The sequence below is a fragment of the Gorilla gorilla genome, chromosome 20 (assembly GCF_029281585.2).
Source record: "Gorilla gorilla gorilla isolate KB3781 chromosome 20, NHGRI_mGorGor1-v2.1_pri, whole genome shotgun sequence".
Classification (NCBI taxonomy): domain Eukaryota; kingdom Metazoa; phylum Chordata; class Mammalia; order Primates; family Hominidae; genus Gorilla; species Gorilla gorilla.
The window spans coordinates 67502280-67525189 of record NC_073244.2 but is presented as its reverse complement, the minus strand read 5'-3'; the positions used below and the strand labels follow the sequence as shown (position 1 = coordinate 67525189).

The window sequence follows — 22910 nt, the reverse complement described above, 5'->3', positions numbered from 1 at the left end:
TCGACCCTAGTTGATGACCAGTGGTCTAGATAATAACCTCTTGGTTCTGTTTTTGTCTTTATTTGAGACAAGGTCTCGCTCTGGCACCCAGGCTGGAATACAGTGGCACAACCACAGCCTCAAGCACCCAGGCTCAAGGGATCCTCCTGCCTCAGCCTCCCAAGCAGCTGGGACCACAGGTGCGTACCACCACACCCAGCTAATGTTCATATCTTGGGGGGCTCACCATGTTGCTCAGACTGCTCTCAAACTCCCGAGCTTAAGCAATCCTCCCAACTCGGCCTCCCAAAGTTCTGTGATTACAGGCATGAGCCACCATGCTCAGCCAATAACCCTTTGTTTTAGGGTATATTTCTGCTGAGTCTTTCTGGCGTAAGGGTTCCAGTGGGGAGTCTGGAATCCGTCTCTTTACCCCAGGACAAATACCGTCCCAGTCTCCTCACCCCAGCCACGTGTCTCACCTGTGTCTCCATGGACTCTCGGAGTTGGAGGACTGCCTGGGCTCCTGGTGGTGCCAGCCCCAAGAGTTGGTCCTAGTTTGCCTACGGTAGGGGTCCCCTCAGCCAGGCCCCTTCCTGATGGTGTGTCCCACGTCCAGGGAAGCTTGTAACCATCTTTGCTTCCTAGAGAGATATGGGGAAGAGGATTGAGTCTTCCAACTTCCCTTTGAGTTTGACTCCCCGTCTCTCTCCTCCTGGGCCAGCCCCAGTTCAGGCATCATCCCGTCTCAACTGCACCACCACTGCAGCCCTCCCTGAGCTCGTGGAGACCTTCTCCATTCAGCTGGGATGTTTTTGGCTACCAACGATGGAAACCGTCACTAAACTAGCACATAAAATGAAGGGCATTTGGGCCTGGCGCCGTGGCTCAAGCTTGTAATCCCAGCACTTTGGGAGGCTGAGGCAGGCAGATCACTTGAGGTCAGGAGCTCAAGACCAGCCTGGCCAACATGGAGAAACCCCATCTGCACTAAATATACAAAAAATTAGCTGGGCATGGTGGCACACGCCTGTAATCCCAGCTACTCGGGAGGCTGAGACAGGAGAATCACTTGAACCCAGGAGACAGAGGTTGCAGTGAGCCAAGACTGTGCCACTGCACTCCAGCCTGGGTGACAGAGCGAGACATCGCCTCAAAAAAAAAAAAAAAAAAAAGGAATTTGTTATTTTAATTCCTCAAGGCTCCTGCCCTAGCGGGGGAAAAACCATAACATCTTTATTAATTCACTGCCTGGAACATCTCTATAATACTATTTTTCCTTTTTTTTTTTTTTGACCAAATGCACTTAATCTCTATATAATAGCAATTTTATATAACATAAATGTATAATATATATACATATATGTATGCTATTTTATTTAGGGAGAACAGAATGATAATTCAGTCCTAGCTTTATACGAACAACAGCTTTCTTTTCTTTTCTTTTCTTTTTTTTTTTGAGAGTAAGTCTCAGTCTGCCGCCCAGGATGGAGTACAGTGGCGCAATATCGGCTCACTGCAAGCTCTGCCTCCCAGGGTCAAGTGATTCTCCTGCCTCAGCCTCCCAAAGTGAGCTACAGGTGTGAGCCACCGTGCCCGGCCTCAACAACAGCTTCCTTGAGATACAGGTCACGTATCATGCAATTCATCAACTTGAAATTGCAACTGAGGGGGTTTACACACTCACAAGGTTGCGTGACCATCGCCACAATCAAAATTGAGAACATGTTCATCACCCGAACAAAACACTCCATACTCATTGCCCTGGTTGTTCTTATCCGAATCATCAAACCAACTTCCCCTGAGACCCTGGCCCCCCACACTGATCCTGGAGGCCTCTTAAAAACTGGCAGACACCTGCCCCTTTCCACCCTAAACCCTTCCATGAGTCCCCACGGCCCACAGACACCATCTTCCTTCATAACCAGCCCCTGCCAGCTTCTCCAGCATCGTCTCGTCCCACACGATGCTCTGCTCACGCTGGACCCTGACCTTGAGTTAGGAGGGCAGGTTTGCAGTGTTTAGGGAGACATGCCTGCTTCCACAAGCAATTCCACAAGGAGGTGCTGAGAAATCCTTACCCATGAGCCCAGGGATTCATGGGTACAAGGAGTTCACGGCAGCCATATTTGTGACAGCAAAACACTGGGAACAACCACAACGCGTAGGCTTTTCACACCTCCCAGCCTCTGCCCACGCTGCCACCCCCACCCCGAATTCCCTTCCTCTTCATTTCCTACCCAACTGAGCCCGTTAGGATGTTTTCTCATTCCAAACGCAAAACCAGGCAGAAGGGCAGTGTCCAAGACCTTGGGCAAGTTGACCGATGTCGCCTTGAGCTCTGTGGCTAGCGGTCCCAATTACAGAAATCCCTTGCTCCGTTACCTGCTAAGACACTGCACGCTGATAGAACAAGGGTCAAATTTCACCCTGATGCCAGGCACAGCAGACACCTCCGTCATGCCTTCGTATTATTAACCATTCTTAATCAAATACCTTTCCATTTCTATTAGACACCTTAAAAGGGTAGCTATAAAATCCTACCAGATATCCATACCCATTAGGAAACCTGAAAAACCATTAGTGGTAATGGCCAGGTGTGGTGGCTTACGCCTGTAATCCCAGCACTTTGAGAGGCCAAGGCAGGCAGATCACCTGAGGTCAGGAATTCAAGACCAGCCTGGCCAACATGGTGAAACCCTGTCTCTACGAAAAATACAAAAATTAGCTGGACACGGTGGCGGGAACCTGTAATCCCAGCTGCTCAAGAGGCTGAGGTGGGAGAATCGCCTGAACCCATGAAGCAGAGGTTGCACTGAGCTGAGCTCACACCACTGTACTCCAGCCTGGACCATAGAGTGAGACTCCTTCTCAAAAACAAACAAGCAAACAAACATAAAAGCAAACCAAGAAACAAAAACAAAAACACCACCATTAGTGGTACTATTAATTAAAAAAGAAAAAAGAAGAAATAGTCCAGGGAAAAAAACCCATTAGCAGTGAATCACTAAAGATGTATTTTCAGCTGGGCATGGTGGCTCACGCCTGTAATCCCAGCATTTTAGGAGGCTGAGGTGGGCGGATCACGAGGTCAGGAGTTTGAGACTAGCCTGACCAACATGGTGAAACCCTGTCTCTACTAAAAATACAAAAATTAGCCAGGCGTGGTGGAACGTGCCTGTAATCCCAGCTACTCAGGAAGCTAAGGCAGGAAAATCACTTGAACCTGGGAGGCAGAAGTTGCAGTGAGCCAAGATCACGTCACTGCACTCCAGCCTGGGCAACAAGAGCAAAATTTCATCTAAAAGAAACAAAAAGATGTATTTTCAAGATGCTGGGTTTTAGGAAGACTCCATGAAGAACACAAATCAAGCTGGGCACGGCGGCTCACGCCTGTAATCCCAGCACTTTGGGAGGCCAAGGCAGGTGGATCACTTGAGCTCAGGAGTTCAGAACCAGTCTGGCCAACATGTTGAAACCCCGTCTCTACTAAAAATTACAAAAATTAGCCAGGTGTGGTGGGGCACACCAGTAGTCCCAGTTAACTGGGGGGCTGAGGCATGAGAATCACTTGAGCTCTGGAGGCGGAGGGTGCAGTGAGCTGTGATCATGCCACTGCACCCCAGCCTAGGTGACAGAGCAAGACCCTGTCACAAAAAAACAAAACAAAAAAAAGAACACAAATTGAAGCCATCTCCCTTTTAAAATGGCAGCTTCCTGTGTACTCTCAGAATGCACTGTCGGAAATCTGGTTTCTCATTCTCATACGCGTATTTCTTTCTTTTTTTTCTTTTTCTCTCTTTTTTTTTTTTTGAGACAGAGTTTCGCTCTTGTTGCCCAGTGCAATGGCAAGATCTCGGCTCACTGCAGCCTCCGCCTCCCAGTTTCAAGCCATTCTCCTGCCTCGGCCTCCCTAGTAGCTGGGATTACAGGCGCCTGCCACCATGCCCAGCTAACTTTTTTGTATTTTAAGTAGAGACAGTGTTTAGCCATGTTGGCCAGGCTGGTCTCGGACTCCTGGCTTCAGGTGATCTGCCTGCCTCAGCCTCTCAAAGTGCTGGGATTACAGGCGTGAGACTCCGTCTTGGAAAAAAAAAAAAGAATAAAAAGATACACATAACTCTGGCTCATTCTGTGAACCTCTACATACTACTCGATTGCATGGATATACAGCTGGGTATTAATCTATGCTCCTGTTGATGGGCATTTAGGTTACTCCCAGTGTTTTGCTGTCACAAATATGGCTTCAGTGAACTCTTTGTGCCCATGTCCTTAGGCTCATGAGCGAGAATTTCTCGACACCTCGTTGTGGAATTGCTGTATGGAAGCAGGTGTATCTCCTTAGATACTGCAAACCTGCCCCGCTAAGTGCATGGGGATCCTCACTCACACCTTTATCCTACAGCCTTCATGCTGTCAGATGGTGTCATTTTTGCTGGTCTTATGGGGAGAGGGTGGCTGGGGAGGCTGCTGATTCACACAGATGGCCAAACTGATGCCCAGAGAGGGCAAGAAACTTTCTTGGGGTAACACAGCTAAGGGACAGCATCCAGCTCCAGACCCCAGCAGATCTACCTGGTTCTAAATGGTTCTCTTTCCCTCTGGGTACATATCTCCCAAGTCTCACCCCTTCCTTCCCTGGCAAGCCTTTATTCATCCTTTAGGAGTTAGTCCACAGGCCATGCCCTCAGGAGGCCTCCCCCATCCCCTGTGGATGAGGCCATCCCTGCTGTATAGGAGTTAGTCCACAGGCCATGCCCTCAGGAGGCCTCCCCCATCCCCTGTGGATAAGGCCATCCCTGCTGTATGCGCCCTGGATTCTGCAGACCTAATTCTGTCCTTCCCACTCTCCAAGGCTAGAGCCAGTAAGGGTGTGGAATCTGGAGTCTGAATCCAAGTTCAGCCTTTTGCAATCCTGACCTCTCCCTACCTCAGTTTCCTTATCTGTAAAATCAAGCTAAGGATAGGACTCAGCTCACAAGGCTGCATGGGGAGGAAGGGAGTGTAACCACAGGATGCACTTTGAACAGCGCCTGGCCCATGGAGAGCACGTGATAAAATAGCAGCTACCATTATCCTCATCACCATCCAACCTCTAAAATTAATCTCATATTTAGTCGTGGATCCTCTTCTCCCTGCACGACCTCATAGGGTGATAAACCTCCGGCGATACCCCAAGCACAGGTCTCCCCGGCTTCCCAGCTGGCAGTGGCGGGAACTACATTAGACACAGCTGTCTATCTGTGTAGTCACATCCACTCCCACAGATTCAAATTCCATCTCACTAAGTTATATCCTCTCAGCCCAGGCGCTCCCTGGACCTCCAGGATGCACAGCTAATATCTCCTGATATCCCCACTCTGGCTGCTGTGCCCCCACTCACAGAGCTCCCCGACCTGGTAAAAGGTACCCGTTCCCTGCCTCCCTCTCCTCACCATCCCCAACCCATCACTCAGCTCCATCAGCTCAACCCCCAGAATATGGCTTGAATACATCCACATCTCCCTTGGTCTCCACCGCCACCCTGATCAGAGCCATTGTCACTCTCCCCTGGACCTCCCGGGCTCCCTGCATCCACGCTGGCCCCTACAGTCCATTCCCCATCTCCCCCGCTGCCACCGTTTCCACCCAACACTCCGCTCTAGTCCCATCCACCTTGTTGCTATTTCTTGAACCAGCAGAGCATGCACCCACCACAGGGCCTCAGGGCCTTCTCACTTAAATGGCACCTTCTTAGTAAGATGTCTCTTTTTTTTGTTTGTTTGGTTTTTTTTTTTGAGACGGAGTCTCACTCTGTCACCCAGGCTGGAGTGCAGTGGCGTGATCTCGGCTCACTGCAACCTCCGCCTCCTGGGTTTAAAGGATTCTCCTGCCTCAGCCTCCCAAGTAGCTGGGATTATAGGCATGTGCCACCACACCCGGCTAATTGTTTGCATTTTTAGTAGAGACGGGATTTCACCATGTTGGCCAGGCTGGTCTGGAACTCCTGACCTCAGGTGATCCACCTGCCTCAGCCTGCCAAAGTGCTGGGACTAGAGTGAGGCACCGCGCCCGGCCCGTAAGATGTCTCTTAACCATCTTTTTTTTTTTTTTTTTTTTTTTTTGAGACGGGGTCTCACTCACCCAGGCTGCAGTGCAGTGGCTTGACCATGGCTTACTACAGCTTCAACCTCCAGGGCCCAAGTGATTCTTCTGCCTCAACCTCCCGCCCGGGTAGCTGGGACTACAGGAGCACGCCCCTGCTTGGTGAATTTTTTATTTTATTTTATTTTTATTTATTTATTTTTTTCGAGACAGTCTCTGTCACCCAGGCTGGAGTACAGTGGCACAATCTTGGCTCGCTGTGGCCTCCGCCTCCCAGGTTCAAGCGATTCTCCTGCCTCAGCCTCCCGAGGAGCTGGGATTATAGGCATGCACCACCACACCAGGCTAATTTTTTTGTATTTTTAGTAGAGACAGGGTTTCGCCATGTTGGCCAGGCTGGTCTTGAACTCCTGGGTTCAAGCGATCCCTCTGCCTCAGCCTCCCTAAGTGCTGGGATTACAGACATGAGCCACCACACCTGGCCATCCTATTTTAAACTGCAACCCTCAGTCTCCCCTGCCCCTTCCCCTGCTTTGCTCCCTAACACTACCTCCCAGTAGTTAGTACATGCTCTGTCACACAGTAGGCATTTGACACATGAACTGACGTTTGTATCTCCAAACTCCATCATCCAGGAAGCCTGAAGAAATGCTGCTTCATAAAAATCCAAACTCCGGCCGGGCGCAGTGGCTCACGCCTGTAATCCCAGCACTTTGGGAGGCCGAGGCGGGCAGATCACGAGGTCAGGAAATCAAGACCATCCTGGCTAACACAGTGAAATCCCGTCTCTACTAAAAATACAAAAAATTAGCCAGGCATGGTGGTGGGCGCCTGTAGTCCCAGCTACTCGGGAAGCTGAGGCAGGAGAATGGTGTGAACCCGGGAGGCAGAGCTGGCAGTGAGCCAAGATCACGCCACTGCACTCCAGCCTGGGCGACAGAGCGAGACTCCGTCTCAAAAAAAAAAAAAAAAAAAAAAATCCAAATTCCACAGGCCTCCAATCTCATCTCCGGTGTCTCTCTAGACTTACAATGTCATCTTTCATTTGTTCATTCATTTGTTTAACAAATAACATAAAAATTAACTACTGAGTTTCAAGCACTGCCCTAGACACTAGGGATTCCAGATAGATCCATGATAGACAAGCTAATATGCCCCTCGCCCAAAGATGCGTGTGCCCCAATCCACAGAAACTGTGAATATGTTACTTTACGTGGCAAAAGGGGACTTGTGGATGTAATTAAGGGTCCAGACCTTGAAATGGAGAAATTATCCTGATTAGCCAAGTGGCCCCAATCTAAGTCCTTAAACTCAGAGAACTGGCTGGGTGCCGTGGCTCACGCCTGTAATCCCACCACTTTGGGTGACCGAGGCGGGTGGATCACCTGAGGTCAGGAGTTCAAGACCAGCCTGGCCAATATGGTGAAACCCCATCTCTACTAAAAATACAAAAATTAGCCGGGAGTGGTGGCACACGCGTGTAATCCCAGCTACTCAGGAGGCTGAGGCATAAGAATTGCTTGAACCTGGGCAGCAGAGGCTGCAGTGAGCCGAGATCATACCACTGCACTCCAGCCTGGGCGACAGAGTGAGACTCTGTCTCATAAATAAATAAATAAAATCAGAGAACCTTTCAAGCCACAGTGAGAGAGAAAAATACGAAGGCAGAGGAAAGGTCAGAGAGATGCAATGTTGCTGGCTTTGATGATGGGGGATGGAGCCACAAGCCAAGGAATGCAGGTGGCCTCTAGAAGCTGGAAAAGGCAGGGAAATGGATTCTCCCCTAGAGCCTTCCAAAGGGAACCATCCTGCTGGCGCCTTGATCTTAGCCCACTAAGCGAGTCTGACTTCTGACCTACGAAACTGCAAAATAATAAGTCTGCATTGTTTTAAACCACTAAATTTGTGGCGATGTATTATGGCAGCAATTGAAATAGATACAGATCTTTCACAGAGCTTAAAGTCTAGCAGAGATGGATAACACCGATGAAAATTTCTGGCAATGCAAATTTCTCCCACCCTTTGCTTCTCTGAGAATTCATTTCTCCTTGTGGCCTGCTGATGAAATAATATCATCTCCCCTGTGAGGTTTCCTTGATTTCTCTACTACAAATAATCGCTCCTTCCCTGAAATCCTGCAGCTGTTGTTCGTTTTCAGCAAATAACCCTAACAAGCAATATTCTGCGGTTTTAAACGATTTCACACACATTTTGTTCATTGAATTGGGGCCTGCAGTCACCCAACTAGTTCTAATCCGGGTTGGAACCACGATTGGAACCTGGTAGGAGAGTCGGACTCCAGACTCGTGCTTCTATTTTAGCATGCATGCTTCCCAATCCAAGGAGCAAAACGTGTGAAATCACTTAAAACAGGTTATAATCGTGGCTCCTAAGTTGAACTTCTCTGAGCCTCACTTTTTAACCCCATCTGAAACACAGGTGTAGCAACAGTTTCTATGGCCTGCAGTTGGGGTCATGCATGCCCAGCACAGACTAGGTGAGCTCTCGTTCCACCTTTCCAACAACCCTGGCGCCCCATTTTTTTTTTCCAGAGAAAGAAACAGGTGGCCGGGCGCGGTGGCTCACACCTGTAATCTCAGCACTTTGGGAGGCCAAGGCGAGTGGATCACGAGGTCGGGTTTGAGACCAGCCTGGCCAACATGGTGAAACCCCGTCTCTACTAAAAATACAAAAATTAGCCGGGTGTGGTGGCTGGCGCCTGTAATCCCAGCTACTCGGGAGGCTGCAGCAGGAGAATCGTTTAAACCCGGGAGGCAGAGGTTGCAGTGAGCTGAGATAGCGCCACTGCACTCCAGCGTGGGTGACAGAGCGAGACTCCGTCTCAATAAATAAATAAATAAAACAATATAAATAAGAAACGGGGACTCAAAGAGACGAAGTCACTTTTTCAAGGTTACGTTGCTCCTGAAGCTAAGAATGCATGCCTGCCTTGTCTCCCACCCCACCCCGCATACGCCTCCAAGTCTTCCTATTGATAAGGTGGCACACATGGCTGTCTTTTCACTTCACCGGCGCAGTTTGTAATTCTGCATTTATTTCTGCTCACTGGCTGCCTCCCTACCCTACGGGAGGGGTCCCGAGGCCAGACCCGCTGTCTCCGCAGCCGCTGTGCCCGGCACGTGCCCGCCTCCACCACGAGGGGGCGCTATGGGCTAGGGAGGCGCTGCAACCCTGGCAGTCCTTGAACGAGGAGCATCACCTCTCGGAGCTCCCGCTTCCGGCTCTGGAAACGGAATGATAGCTCTAACTCACAACTGGAGCCCACCCACCCCCAAGTCACGGCGCCTCTAGGGCCTGCTTCCTCCCTCCCTTTCCCCACCTCAAGGCCCGCTTCCTGGGGCCTGGTTGCCCTTCGCCCAGCTATTATTACCGCGGGCGATGCGCCGGCTGGCCAATCAGGAGGCGCAGCGCGCCTGTGACGTCACGAGGTGCGAGGCAGATGAACGCCTGCCCCATCCCGTCCCTCCATTCCCGGGCCCACCGCGCCTGCGCATGCGTGCTAAGCGCCAGAAAAAAAAAAAAAAAGGCGGGAAAGGACGCTTGCGGCGAGACTCTCCTGCGGGAGCGGGAGGCTTGGGCCTCTCAGGAGGGCACAGGTACGGGGCGCGGGGCGACAGAGGCCGAAACCCAGGCAGTCCCAGACGGCGAGCAGGGCGGGAGAGTGGAATGGAGGCAGAAGACGGAGAAACAGCGACTGCGACGGGCACAGAGGGAGGACAGAAACGCTGCCCGTTAGGTGGGGAGTGAAACCTCCCGTGAGGGAGCGGCGAGGGCGGCGGGGACGGTGAGAAACGGACAGAGGAGCCCGCGGGAGACAGAAACGGAGGGAAGGGGGCTGACCATGAGAGAAACGAGGGGGAGAGAGAAGAGAGCACGCGGGAGACTGCAGGGAAGGCGCGGGAGATGGAGACTCAGAAAACAACCGGAAGAGACAAAGGAAAAGATACCACAGCCCTGGGCCTGGGGAGGGAACGCAGTGAGAAATGGAGACGATGAGAGTATGAGGTGATACAGCAAAACCGACCGTGAAAAATGGAGTGAGAAGCAGGTGGCGAAGCTGAGAACTGAAAGTGAAAGACAAGAGGACAGAAGATACAGAAACAGTTTGGGCCCAGTGGCTCCCGCCTGCAATTCCAGCACTTTGGGAGGCCGCAGCGAGCCGATGACTTGAGCCCAAGAGTTTGAGACCAGCCTGGGCAACATAGTGAGAACCCATCTCAACAAAAAATCAGGCCAGGCGCGGTGGCTCACCCCTGTAATCCCAGCACTTTGGGAGGCCGAGGCAGGCGGATCACGAGGTCAGGAATTTGAGACCAGCCTGGCCAACATGGTGAAACCCGTCTCTACTAAAAATACAAAAATTAGCCGGGCGTGGTGGCGGGTGCCTGTAATCCCAGCTATTCAGGAGGCTGAGGCAGGAGAATCACTTGAACCCGGGAGGCGGAGGTTGCAGTGAGCCGAGACCATGCCACTGCACTCCAGCCTGGGCAACACAGCAAGACTCCGTCTCAAAAAAAAAAAATTAGCCAGGCATGGTGGTGTGCATCTGTAATCCCAGCTATTCAGGAGGCTGAGGTGGGAGGATCACCTGAGCCTGGGAGTTCAAGGCTGCAGTGAGCTGAGATTGCACCACTGCGCTTCAGCCTGGGCAACAGAGCAAGACCCTGTCTCAAAAAAGAGAGAGACAAATTTACCATGAAAAATGGAGTGAGAAACAGAGGTGGTGAAGGTGAGATCTGAAAGAAAAGTGAAAGACTGAGGGGGAAAGACAGATAAATTGACCAGGAAAAACTAGGTGAGAAACAGAGATGAGAGTGTGAGACTGATAATGAAACAAAAAGACAGAAGGACAAGGAAGAAAAAAATAAAGAGAAACTGACCACGAAAACTGGAGTGAGAAATAGAGGTAATGAGGGTGAGAAATTGAAAAAGAAAGACAGGGAAAAAGAAATGATGGGAATATGAAACTGACAATGAAAGAAAAAAAATGAGAAAGATGGTGAGAGAGAGCAAAAGAAATTACCATGAAAAAAATACGGCATAAAGACGAGTGTGAGAAATTGAAAATGAAAGGCAAAAAGAGATTGGCACAGAGAAGAAAAGATAGAGAATTTGATCATGGAAAATGGAGTGAGGCCAGGCATGGTGGCTCACGCGTATAAACCCAGACATAAGCCCAGCACTTTGAGAGAGTGAGACAGGAGGATCGCCTGAGCTCAGGAGTTTGAGACCAGCCTGGGCAACATAGTGAGCCCGTCTCTACAAAAATTTAAAATGAGCCAGGTGTGGTGGCGCACATCTGTAGTCCCACCTTCTCAGGAAGCTGAGGCAGGAGGATCGCTTGGGCTCGGGCAGTCAAGGCTGCAGTGAGCTGAGATCACACCACTGCATTCCATCCTGGGCAATACAGAGATAGAGATGATGAGAGTGAGAAATGGATAATGAAAAAAAGAGACCAACAGCGAGTGAGAAACAGGAGCAGAGATGGATTCACAGGGATCCTGAGAGATGGGGATACAAGGAAGACAGGCAAAGAAAAAGGCAGAAGAATGTGGTGGCAGTGATGTGGGGGCCAAAGCGGGGCGTGGTCCCAGGTGTGGAAGGAGCTGCAGCAGCAAGACAGAGGCCACAGAGCAGAGGGGGATGGAGCTGTGGCCCTGGAGGCTGATTCTGCTGGCCAGAGGGAGGGGATGGCCAGGGTAAGGAGAGAAGCTGCACTCCAGGAGTCCCCACCTCTGTCTGAGCCATACCAGACTCGGACCAGAGCGTGAGCTTCAAGAATGGGTGAGGTTTCGCTTGCTCTGGGGGAGCTGGGGTGGGGACGATGATGTGATGACAGAATGGCCCTTGGTTGTGGGTTTGACTGAGGGCCCCAGGCTTGCATATTGTGTGGCTTACAGGAGGGCCATGGACTCAGGATTGCTGAGCTTAGCCTGATCTCTTAGAGGGTGTCCTTGGCTCTGAAGAAGTGTCACCATTGAGCCCAAGGGGGTAATGCATTTAGGGTCTCAGGAGCCAAGGAAAACCTTTCCAGGGTGCCCCGAGGCCTCAGCCAGCTCATTGAGAAGGGTCTTTCTGGAAACCCTGCAGGGAAGTGAATGGAGGTTTATGGAGGCCCCCCATGGCCACCCCAATCAGGCCCCTCACCTGTGTCCGGCAGGCGCCTTGTTGCTGGGGAGGAGCTACCCGGGCGCCGGGTGGTGCTCCAGGGGAGAGTGTGTCCAGGTACCCCCGCTGTGGTAGTCCCCTTGGCCAGGTCCTCTGTTGAGGTGGGGTCCCAGGTCCAGGGGGGATAATCGTCATAGTCTGTGTAGCCTTTGGAGAAATTGGGGTAATGGTTGACCCCATCCTCTTTCTCAGAGGTCCTTGCTGCTGCTCTTCCCTCCCCTTTTGGAATCTTCTGGAGCAACTCTGGGATCTCCCCACCCCGACCCCTCATACCCAGTTCTTTAGAGTCGACCATGGTGCCGTCACCTGGCCCCACCCTGACTCCATTCTCCGGGCCACCCCCGACAACCCCACCACCACCGCCATGCCCTGGTACCAGTGCACGTGAGCCCCACGTCTTCCTCGTGGTCACAGTTGTGCTTCCCCCAAGCCCCCGAGGGGCAGTCGCTCAGTGAGGCCTCGCTTCCCTTACAGCCCATGTCATCCAGCCAGATGGGCCCAGTCCCAGGGCCGTAATGGGTTTTGCCTACTCGAGGCCGGACCTTTCCACAGCCCAGTTCCCAGCAGGCCACAGTGGCGTCCCGCAGGTCCCAGTTGTCATCACACACTGTTCCCCAGCGTCCAGCATGCCACACTTCCAGCCGGCCAGCACAGCGGTTGGGCCCATCGGCCAGACGAACCCGGAACAGGCCTGCGTGGAAGGCCCTTAGGTCAGGAGGGAGGGTCAGCCTCTCCCATTCTCTCCCCACACCCCTCACGGCCACTCACCTGATTCCCCAGTGGTGCTAACACTGGGAGAGGGGGCCGGGTCTTTGGGTGACTCTGGAGACCCTTCTGGGATCTCAGCAGATGGCTCCAGGGAGGCCTGAGGGATACTCTTGATAGTGGACTCAGAGGTCATTTCTTGGGGACCTTGAGTGGTCAGCATTGCCATGGTCTTAGTGGTCCGTTCTCGGGGGGCCTGAGGGGTCAGCGTGGCAGTGGTGTGAGAGGTCCATCTCTGGGGGGCCTCCGTGGTCGGCCTTCTGGTAAACTCAGAGGTAGGTCTTCGGGAGGCCTCAGTGGTCAGGGCTGTAGTGGTCTGTGAGGTTAGGTCTGGGGGGCTTTGGGCCCTGGAGTGTTTCGTGGTTGGCATCACTGGGGGTTGAGTGGTTGATCTCTTTGCATTTTTTGTCACCCACTTCTTAGTACTCTTAGGCATTTTCCCTGGGGCCTTCGTGGTTGTTTTCTCCAGAACACTGGCAGTCACACTTGCAGAGGGCTTGGTGGCCAGCTCTCCCGGGAGCCAGGCATCCCGATCTCTCCCCAGTCCAGGAATCCAGCTCCAGCTGAAGGGGTCTGAGATGGAGTCCAGGCCTGGGGGCCCTGGAAGGTGAGTGGGGCAGGAAGAGAAGACGGAGACACCATGATGACAAGATCATCTACCCAGGCCCCTCCTTCTCTCCAGTCACTCACCCAGTTCCCATTCATTCATCATTCATTCATTTATTGTCACAAATATTTATTGAGCACCTCCTATGAGCCACACACCATATTAGACCCTTGGGTAGCCTATGGCAAGCCAAACCCGACACTGCCCCCGCCTTCTTGGCATTTACAATCTGGACATAACTGACCCCCTCACCCTTTCACACCTGACCTCTCCTCTCCATCTCCTCAGCTTCTGCTCTGAGTCAGGGCCTCATTTCTTATACCTTCTGACAGGTCTCCCTACCTCCCTGTCAATTCTTACTGACCACCAGTGGGGTACCCAGGTCCGACAGGCCGCTCCCGAACTCAGAATCCTTCTGTGGTGCCCCCGTGGCCCTCAGGAAGATGGGGACAGAGGGAAGAGCCGTAGCTTCCAGCAGAGGTGATGCCTCCATCCTTTGAGACAGCACTCTCCATCTTCCATCTTTCTGATTAGCACACGTGTGCAGTAAAGGATTAACCTTGCCCAAAGAAAGGTTTAGCCTTTTCCCCGGCTCCTGGGAGATGACTTCGAAGCCTTTGGAACACATTGCCTGATAAGAGATTTTTTTCCCTGGGGCACTTGGGCCATGCCAGATCGCCTATGCTAACAGTGTGATTTATGGTCAGCCACATGTACGTGGCCGAGTCCCCACGAACACTCTGGACGCCAAGGCTCGGGGGAACTTCCCTAGTTGGCAGTTCCTCATGTGTGTTGTCCCACTTCGTTGCTGGGATAATGAAGTGCTGTCTGCATAACTCCACTGGGACAGGACAGTTGGAAGCTCACACCTGCTGTCTCCTGAGCCCTGCCTCAGGCGCCTCTTCCCTTGGCTGATTTTAATCTGTATCCTTTCACTGTGATAAACGATAACGCTGAGTGTAACAGATTCTTTGATTCTATGAGTTCTTCTAGCAGATTATTGAGTCTGACAGTGGTCTTGGTAACCTCAAACTATAACGAGTCACACAGGTTTGCAATGATTTGTTAGAGTATTTCTTTCTCTTCATGAGCTGTGAGCTATTCAAAGACCAAGACCATGTTCATTCCATTCATGAGCCCAGCATGAGGACCCTGCACCTGGCTCAGCCTCTGCAATTTAATAACAGGCATTGCCTGAGTTTATGTTCTGGCTCTCACTTTGGCTTCTTTCCATCTCCCAGTGCCCTGCCCGCTTCCTTTCATCTTAGGAAAGCTAAAGCTCCTTTCTTAGTGGGAGATTTCCTTGATTCCTGGAAGGAAGAGGAAGCAGCAGCTTCTCTGAGTGGGAATCCCAGATCTGCCAGTTAGTTGTTGCTGTGTGATCTTGAGCAAGTTACCCAACCTCTCTGTGCCTCAGCTTCTTTATCAGTAAAATGGGCATAACACACACCACCCTAGACTTATTATGTGATTTCAATGTGGTTATATGTGCAAAAACACCCAGCACAGGGCTGGGGCTTAGGAAGCACTCAATCAATGTTAGTGCCCATGTTAGTTACTGTTCCCCTCCAGGAAGCCCTCCTGGAGTCAACAGATAGCTAGGGCCTCCTTACCAGTGCAGGTGACCCCAACATCCTCATTGTGAGCGCAGTTGTGCTTTCCCCAGGGAGCAGCAGGGCAGTCGGACAGTGAAGCCTCAGTCCCCACACAGCCCACATCATCTAGCCAGATGGGGCCCGCACCCCAGCCAAAGCGGCCAGCGGCAGGGTCTGGCTGCCGAGGTCCACCACAGCCCAGCTCCCGGCAGACCACAGCTGAATCCCGCATGTCCCAGCTATCGTCACACACGGTCCCCCAGCGCTGGTCATGCCACACCTCCAGTCGACCTGAGCACTTGCTGGGCCCAGCCACCAGGCGCAGCTGGGGGGACCCTGGGGTAGAAGAGACCCAAAGAATTAGAGTCGCGGAAGCCGCCCAGCCTCCTGACTCTTCATCCACCTTTCCCTCCCCCCATCTTCCTTTCCACTCATCCATCTAGGCCTTCCCTCCATTCATCCCTCCTTTCCTCCAGGCAGCAAGTATTTCATGAGGCCTTTTTTGTGCCATTTTCTGCATTAGGCATGAGGGATAATGAGTCAGGCAGAGTTTGGAGGATCCTCAAAAAGCTACACATCAAATTACCATATAATCTAGAAAGTCTGCTACTAGGGATATACCCAGAATAAACTGAAAACAGGTATTCACACAGATACCGGTATGTGAATGTTCATAGCAGCACCATTCACAGTAGCCAAATAGTAGTGGTTGTACAGCATTTTGAATGTACAAATACCACTTAAGTTGTATACTTAAACTGGTTAACTTTATGTTACATGAATTTCACCTCAATTAAAATAAGTCTTTTTCCATGCAATTGTTCACCACCCTTAATTTTCTCTCATTATTATTGGTTTAATAAGGGTTTTTTTCTTCTTTCTTAGATTTTATTTTCCTAACCACTAGACCACCAGGGATAATAAGGTGTTTTGTTGTTGTTTATGAGTCAGGCACAGCCTCTGCTTTGAAAAGCTCTCGGTCTTTAGGGAAAGTAGCATGCACACACTTCATTACAGCTCAGCGAGCTAAAGGGAGTAGTGGAAGTACCCAAAAGGCAAGGCAGACACACAACGAGGAGAAGGTGAGAAAAATTCTGCCTGAGGAAGCTGGAGAAGGCTTCTCAGAGGAAGTCCTTTAAAAGACAGGGAGCAGCAGGCCCGGCACGGTGGCTCCCACCTGTTAATTCCAGCACTGTGGGAGGCCCAGGCGGGCAGATCACCTGAGGTCAGGAGTTCGAGACCAGCCTGGCCAACGTGGAGAAACTCTGTCTCTACTAAAAATACAAAAATTAGCCAAGCATGGGCCAGGTGCGGTGGCTCAGCCTGTAATCCCAGCTACTCGGGAGGCTGAGGCAGGAGAATCGCTTGAACCCAGGAGGCAGAGGCTGCAGTGAGTCGAGATCGTGCCACTGCACTCCAGCCTGGGTGACAGAGCGAGACCCTGTTTAAAAAAAAAAAAAAAAAAGACTGGTAAAAATGGTAAACTTTATGTCATGTATGTTTTATCACAATTGTTTTTTAAAGAACGTGCGCCCTGGAACAAGTGTTTTTGCTTGAATCCCGGCTCTCCCATTTCTCAGCGGTGCTGCCTCATCTGTAACATGGAGACCTGTCAGTATCCACACCGCAGTGGCTGTAAGCATCACCTGGACTGAGACACGGAGAGAACTGGGAACAGCATCAGTCACGAGGAGCCAGTGCATGCTCGTTCAGTGTTAGCTGATATTATTATTCAGGAAAAGGGGAACGAGGCCTCTAGGAATGGTGATCATGGTGAAAATAAGTTGCTACTTTTGTTCGGCCTTTTCCCATCTTGAGGAGACAGCTGTGTTAACCACGCCTTTTTATTTTCTGTATTTCTGATGCTTTGACATCTTGGAGCATTCCTGATCCTGAGGGACTGCCCCTCCCAGGGTTAGCTAATTCCTAGAGATGGTAAACGGCTTGAGCATGCCTTTTGTGTGCAAACCACCCTCTCCATTGGGCTCTCACACCCTGGGCCACTCTGCACCTGTCCTCATTGCCCCAGGGCCAAGTACCAGACGACTAAGGACAACCCTCTGAGCCGCCACCCTCCCCCCCGGCCCCCCCGCTGAAATTCTTCAAACCAGCCAATTCTAAGCCTGCTCAACCTGTCTCACCTATTCCTTCCTGCAAAAAACACAAGAAAGACCCCTGCACCTGGCCGGGTGGCTCACGTCTATAATCCCAGCACTTAGGGAGGCCAAGACAGGAGGATCACCTGAGGCCAGGAGTTTGAGACCAACCTGGACAATAGTGAGGCCCTGTCTCTACAAAAAAAAAAAAAATAGCCGGGCTCGGTGACATGCAGCTGTGTTACCCAGGAGGCGGAGGTGGGAGGATCACTTGAGCCCAGCAGTTTGAGGCTGCAGGGAGCTGTGATTACACCACTGCACTCCAGCCTGGGCAACCAAGTGAGACCCTGTCTCTAAATAAACGTATAAAAGATTCCTGCCATGCTTCCCCCTCACTCCCTCTACCTCCTGCCTGGCCCTGGTGCTTCCCTGTGTGGCCCCGTGTGGCACGCCATCCTCTTGAGAACCGTTAGTCACAATCTTTTTAGTGGCTGTCATCTCCTGAGCTCCTGGCCTCACCATACCTCGGTAATAATAACACCTATATTTTAAAACAACAGTCCTTTCAGTACTCATGAAAGAGACCAGGCACGGTGGCTCACGCCTCTAATCCCAGCACTTTGGGAGGCCGAGGCAGGCAGATGGTTTGGGATCAGGAGTTCAAGACCAGCCTAGGCAACATGGCAAACCCCATCTCTGCAAAAAAAAAATACAAAACATTAGTAGTCCCAGCTACTTGGGAAGCTGAGGTAGGAGGATCACTTGAGCCTGCAGGCTTCAGTGAGCCATGATCACACCACTGCACTCCAGCCTGAGTGACAGAATTAAATCCACTCTCAAAAAAAAAAAAAAAAAAAATATATATATATATATAGGAAAGGAGGTAGGCAGAACCATTGATCACATTTGCTAAAGAACCAGAGACTCTGGAAAGTAAAGGTAATGTTTGAGCAGGGCTGTTCCTTGAAGCTGGCCTGAGTACCCCATGATGGATCCTACAGCCACACCGTGCAGCTCGGGAATAGAGCAGACTGTCAGCCCAGCATCCTTTCTCTTATCCAGGACTGGCTACAGAATTTTGGGGGCTTGGTAAATGACGAAAGTTAGGACCCCTTGTTCAAGAATTATTACACGCTCCCAGACGCAACAGCAGAGCATTGAACCCAGCTCAGTGTCCTGGGCGAGGCCCCTGTGCTCCTCCACCTTTCTCTTTGCAAGAGGCCCCCCATGAGACAGTCTCAGAGCTGAGGGAAGGAAACAGAAGGAAGGACCCTGTTTTCTTGGGGAGCATGGAGGGACTCACCGGCTTCCGGTCCAGGCTCCCAAAGGACAGTAGGGGAGGCTGGAGGAGGTGAAACGCCTGCCGTCCCTGGAGCCTGGCTCGTCATGGTGGACGGGGGCCTGGAGGCAGCCTCCCTGGGCGTGGAGTCGTTGCTGTCCGTGGGGGCCGTGGGAGGGACATAGCCCAGGGGCATGCCTGTGGAGCAGGGGGTAAGTGATTGCCACCCACACACACCCTCCATCCCGGAGCCGGCACCCCCACCTCCTGCGTCATCCTTCCTCAGTCCTCTCAGCTGCACGCAGAGATCTCTTCCTGCCGAACCTCCTCCCTAGACACAGCCCACGCTTTCCACATCCCTGACCTGGGGAGAGGGGGTGTGAATGCGGAGCACGGGAACAGAGAGAGCAGAGGGCATGGTAGCTTAGGGGTGACAGAGAAGCGGGGGGTGACCTTATGCAGAGGAGAAGGCTGGCTTCTGCCGGGGGCCAGGAGGCAGGGCCAACCAGGGCTGCCACGGGGCTGAGGCTCATCCTCGCCTCTGTTTCCATTTGGGGCTGGATTGTTCTCAGCTGCGGGGGCGGCCTGTGCACTGCAGGATCCTAAGCAACACCCCTGGCCTCTAACCCCTGGGTGCCAGGAGCACCCCCACCCCCAGCTGTGACCATCAAAAATGTTTCCAAACACTGTCCGATGTCCCCTTGGGGTCAAAGCCACCCCCAGCTGAGAACCAGTGACGCAGGGTGAGGATTCAGAGGGGAATAAGATGGGGGAGTGGAAAGTCCAGACAGAGGGCAGGAAGGGTGCGTAGGGACCCCCCCCCCGAACTTGCCCCTCCGCTCCAAGCACCACCACGCCCACCTCCCGGTCCTCCACCACAGCCCCCTCACCGTCACACACGGCCCCAGCGTCCTCGCGGTGGTGACAGTCATGCTGGCCCCAGGGCCGAGCTGGGCAGAATCGTAAGGCCGTCTCGTTTCCCCGACACCGAAGGTCGTCCAGGATGATGGGTCCAGACCCCTCCCCAAAGAAGGCGCCCACGGGGGCGGCCAGCGCCCCTCCGCAGCCCAACTCCCGGCAGGCCACAGCGGCGTCTCGCAGGTCCCAGGCGTCGTCACACACCGACCCCCAGCGACCCCCGTGCCAGACCTCCAGGCGGCCGGCGCACCCGTGGGGGCCATCGGCCAGGCGCAGCCGAGGTGCCGGGCCTGGATGGTGGGAGAGGGAGCACAGGGCCAGGAAACGAGGGTGGATGAGCGGGGACTAAGTTATGCTCAGGCAGGCTGCAACCCCAAGATGACTCTGGGAAGCAAATATTCCATCTTCACTATCCAAATGAGGAAAAGGTTCCAGGACAGGAAGTCACTGGCCCGGAGTCCAACTCTGGTGCATCCCCCATATCCCTTGCCTTGGGGCGGTGGGGGCTGGGGACGCTGGGAGCTCTGGCTCTGGTGCCCTGGATCCACCTCCCATGCCTGGCCCCTCGGATCCTAGAGAGCCGGATTTCCAAGTCTCAGCACCACTGGCATTGGGCATCCTCCTTTATCGTGGCAACTGTCCTGCACTGCGTCCTCTACCCACCACATGCCAGTGGCAACCCCTCCCCCTAGCTGCGACAAGCAAAAACGTCTCCAGACATTGCCTGATGTCCTTTGGGGAGGAAGGGGGATGAGAAAGCCCTCACTCCCTTGCCAGCTGAGAGCCACTAGTCTAGATATTAACCTCTCGCTGGCCTTAGGATACATAGGGTACATTTCATTTTTTTATTTTTGGGGGGAGGGGATGTCACTATGTCACCCAGGCTGGAGTGCAATTGTGCAATCTTGGCTCACTGCAGTCTTGACCTCCTGGACCCAAGGAATCCTCCCCGCCTCAGCCTCTCCCAAGTAGCTGGGACTACAGGCATGCGCCACCATGCCCTGCTATTTTTTTTTATTTTATATTTTGTAGGGAAAGGGTCTCACTATGTTGCCCAGACTGGTCTTGAACTCCTGGCCTCAAGAAATCCTCCCAAAGCATGTGGGCTACAGGTGTGAGCCTGTAACCATGCCTGGCTCTTCGGGTATATTTCTGTTGGGGTAAGAGTTGAGTCATCACTGGAGGACTCTGGAGTCCCTCTCTCTGTCCCCCAACAAAGCAGGTGCAGAATTGCCTCCAGTCACTGTTCTAGAGAAGAGCACAGAACTAGGGAGGAGTCTAACACACCTGTCTGCTTTTCCTCATCTGCAGACGGGAGGGGAGCGTCTCCCTCCTGGGGTTGCCATGAGAATTAAATCAGATGCTGGCGAAGCTCCCAGCTTCACCGGGCGCCTTAGTTCATTTGTTTCCTTTCTTGGCACCTTCACCCTCTCCTCTCCAGAGCCTCAACTTCCCTCCAATGAACTCTGCTCTGAAGGTCCCACTTCTTCCCCCACAGCTTGTACACTAGGCACACGAAGACACCACCCCCACCCCATACAAGCCTTCTCTGCTGCTCACTCCCACTTTGACCTCCGTGTCCCCACCACGTCCCTATGGCCAACTGTGCAGTGGGACAGGCATGGGGCGTGGGTCTATACAGACCCAGAAGGGTCAGCGGCTGGGGCTGGGGCTTGCTAGGCACCTGGGTCTTGGGCCATTTATGTCACCTCTCTGAGCCTCGGCCCCACATCTGTGAAGAGAGGGATGAGGATCCACCATGTCCGGGCTGCGGGAGGCTCAGAGCGGCCCCAGGTAACGTGCACAGCGCAGGGCCCAGCATACAGCAGAGACTAGGGTCAGCCTCTTTCCCTCTTCTCTTCCCCCTGGATACCCACTGATGTCAGCATTTCCTACCGGTCCTGGGCAGGCACCCAGCTTTGCCTGCAGCCCCTGTACTGTCCCCACCCCAACGCTGATGAAATGCCAGGTGGGTGCCCTCTGCCTGCCGGCCTCCTACAGTCAATGGATCGGGCAGTCCAGCAGGGTGGGGCCTGGCCTTTCTCCTGTGGTTTCCAGGCCCTGCCGTGGTGGTGTGTAAAGATTTGTGGAAGGAGAGAAAGAGAAAGGGAAAGAGGGAGGAAGGAAGGAGAGAAGGAGGGAGGGAGCCCCTGAGCTCTCACCTAACACCCCCCAACAGCTGTTTGCTGGGTTCTATCCCAGGTCCAAGGGGGACAGGAGAGGGGAGGGAGCCCCTGAGCTCTCACCTAACACCCCCCAACAGCTGTTTGCTGGGTTCTATCCCAGGTCCAAGGGGGACAGGAGAGGGGAGGGACCCCCTGGGAGACAGCTAGACCCCCTGCTGAGGGGGTGTGTATGAGGGGAGGAGACCCCGCGCTGAGGGGGCGTGAATGAGGGGAGATAGAGGCTCACCCGTGGGTGTCCCCACCCTGCCTCCGTCTCCCTCCATGCCCCCAAGTCACCACCCTCCCTCCCTCCTTCCCACCAGCTCCCTTGAGGATGGGGAAGGAGCAGAGGTTGGCCACAGAGACAAGGGGTCTCTGAGAGGGTCCCCTGCCGTGGCCAGCCCAGTGGCAGAGGGCAGGCAGGGTTTCTTGCGTTCCAGGACTTGGCTCAAGCCTGAGGCAGGCATTCTTAGCTCCATCGCTCCTTCCGGAAAACTGAGGCTTAAACAAACGGTCACTGGCCTAGGCCCCGGGACAGGGCTGAGCACTAGCCCAAGCCTCAAGCCTGCTCCTCCCATTCCTGGCAAGGAGAACGGCAGGAGCTGTGGAAGGAGGGGCTGGAGAGCGTGGTGAGTGGGCGCCGGGCATGCAGAGAGCAGGCGGGCAGGAGGCAGAGCTGGGAGCAGGCCCGCTGCAGCTTCCTGGAGGGGCAAGAGGGAGCTGGGGTCTGAGGAAGACAGGAGGGGGCCAGGCCCCAGCCCGACGTACCGGTGCAGACCAGCCCCGCATCCTCGCTGTGGTCACAGTTGCTCCGGCCCCAGGGGCTTCGGGGGCAGTCTCGGAGGGTCTGTTCTCCTCCTCCACACCCCACATCGTCCATCCACACGGGCCCTGCACCAGGCCCGAATCTGGCACCCCCGGGGGCAGCCAGCGCCCCCCCACAGCCCAGTTCCCGGCAGGCTACAGCAGCGTCACGCAGGTCCCAGCCGTCGTCACATACGGTGCCCCAGCGCCCGCCGTGCCAGACCTCCAGGCGTCCGGTGCACCTGTGGGGGCCAGAGACCAGGCGCAGCCGCTCTGTGGGGTGAGCAGGGAGGGGACGGTGTGGCCAGTGAGAAATGATTCAAACACCCCTTCCTCGATTTCCACCTGGAGAAACAGGCCTGAGGGAGCGGTGGCCTGAGATCTGTCCGCCGGCAGCCCGTGAAGAGGTGAGTCCACGACCTGAGCGGG

General features: G+C 53.4%; 1 protein-coding gene across 2 annotated transcripts in view; it reads right to left on the bottom strand.

The window, feature by feature from the left end:
• SSC5D (scavenger receptor cysteine rich family member with 5 domains) overlaps positions 1-22910 on the bottom strand; it is a 30756-nt gene that overhangs the window by 5477 nt on the left and 2369 nt on the right. Inside the window, exons 6-13 of one of the 2 annotated variants that reach the window (XM_055370616.2) lie at positions 22446-22754; positions 19485-19802; positions 18619-18792; positions 15238-15555; positions 13021-13617; positions 12629-12943; positions 12232-12399; positions 462-623 (exon numbers count right to left, since the gene is read on the bottom strand). In XM_055370616.2, the coding sequence (XP_055226591.1) occupies positions 462-623; positions 12232-12399; positions 12629-12943; positions 13021-13617; positions 15238-15555; positions 18619-18792; positions 19485-19802; positions 22446-22754 (2361 nt within the window). The remainder of the gene's footprint in view (positions 1-461; positions 624-12231; positions 12400-12628; positions 12944-13020; positions 13618-15237; positions 15556-18618; positions 18793-19484; positions 19803-22445; positions 22755-22910) is intronic. The other variant, XM_063701670.1, reaches the window with a different exon arrangement.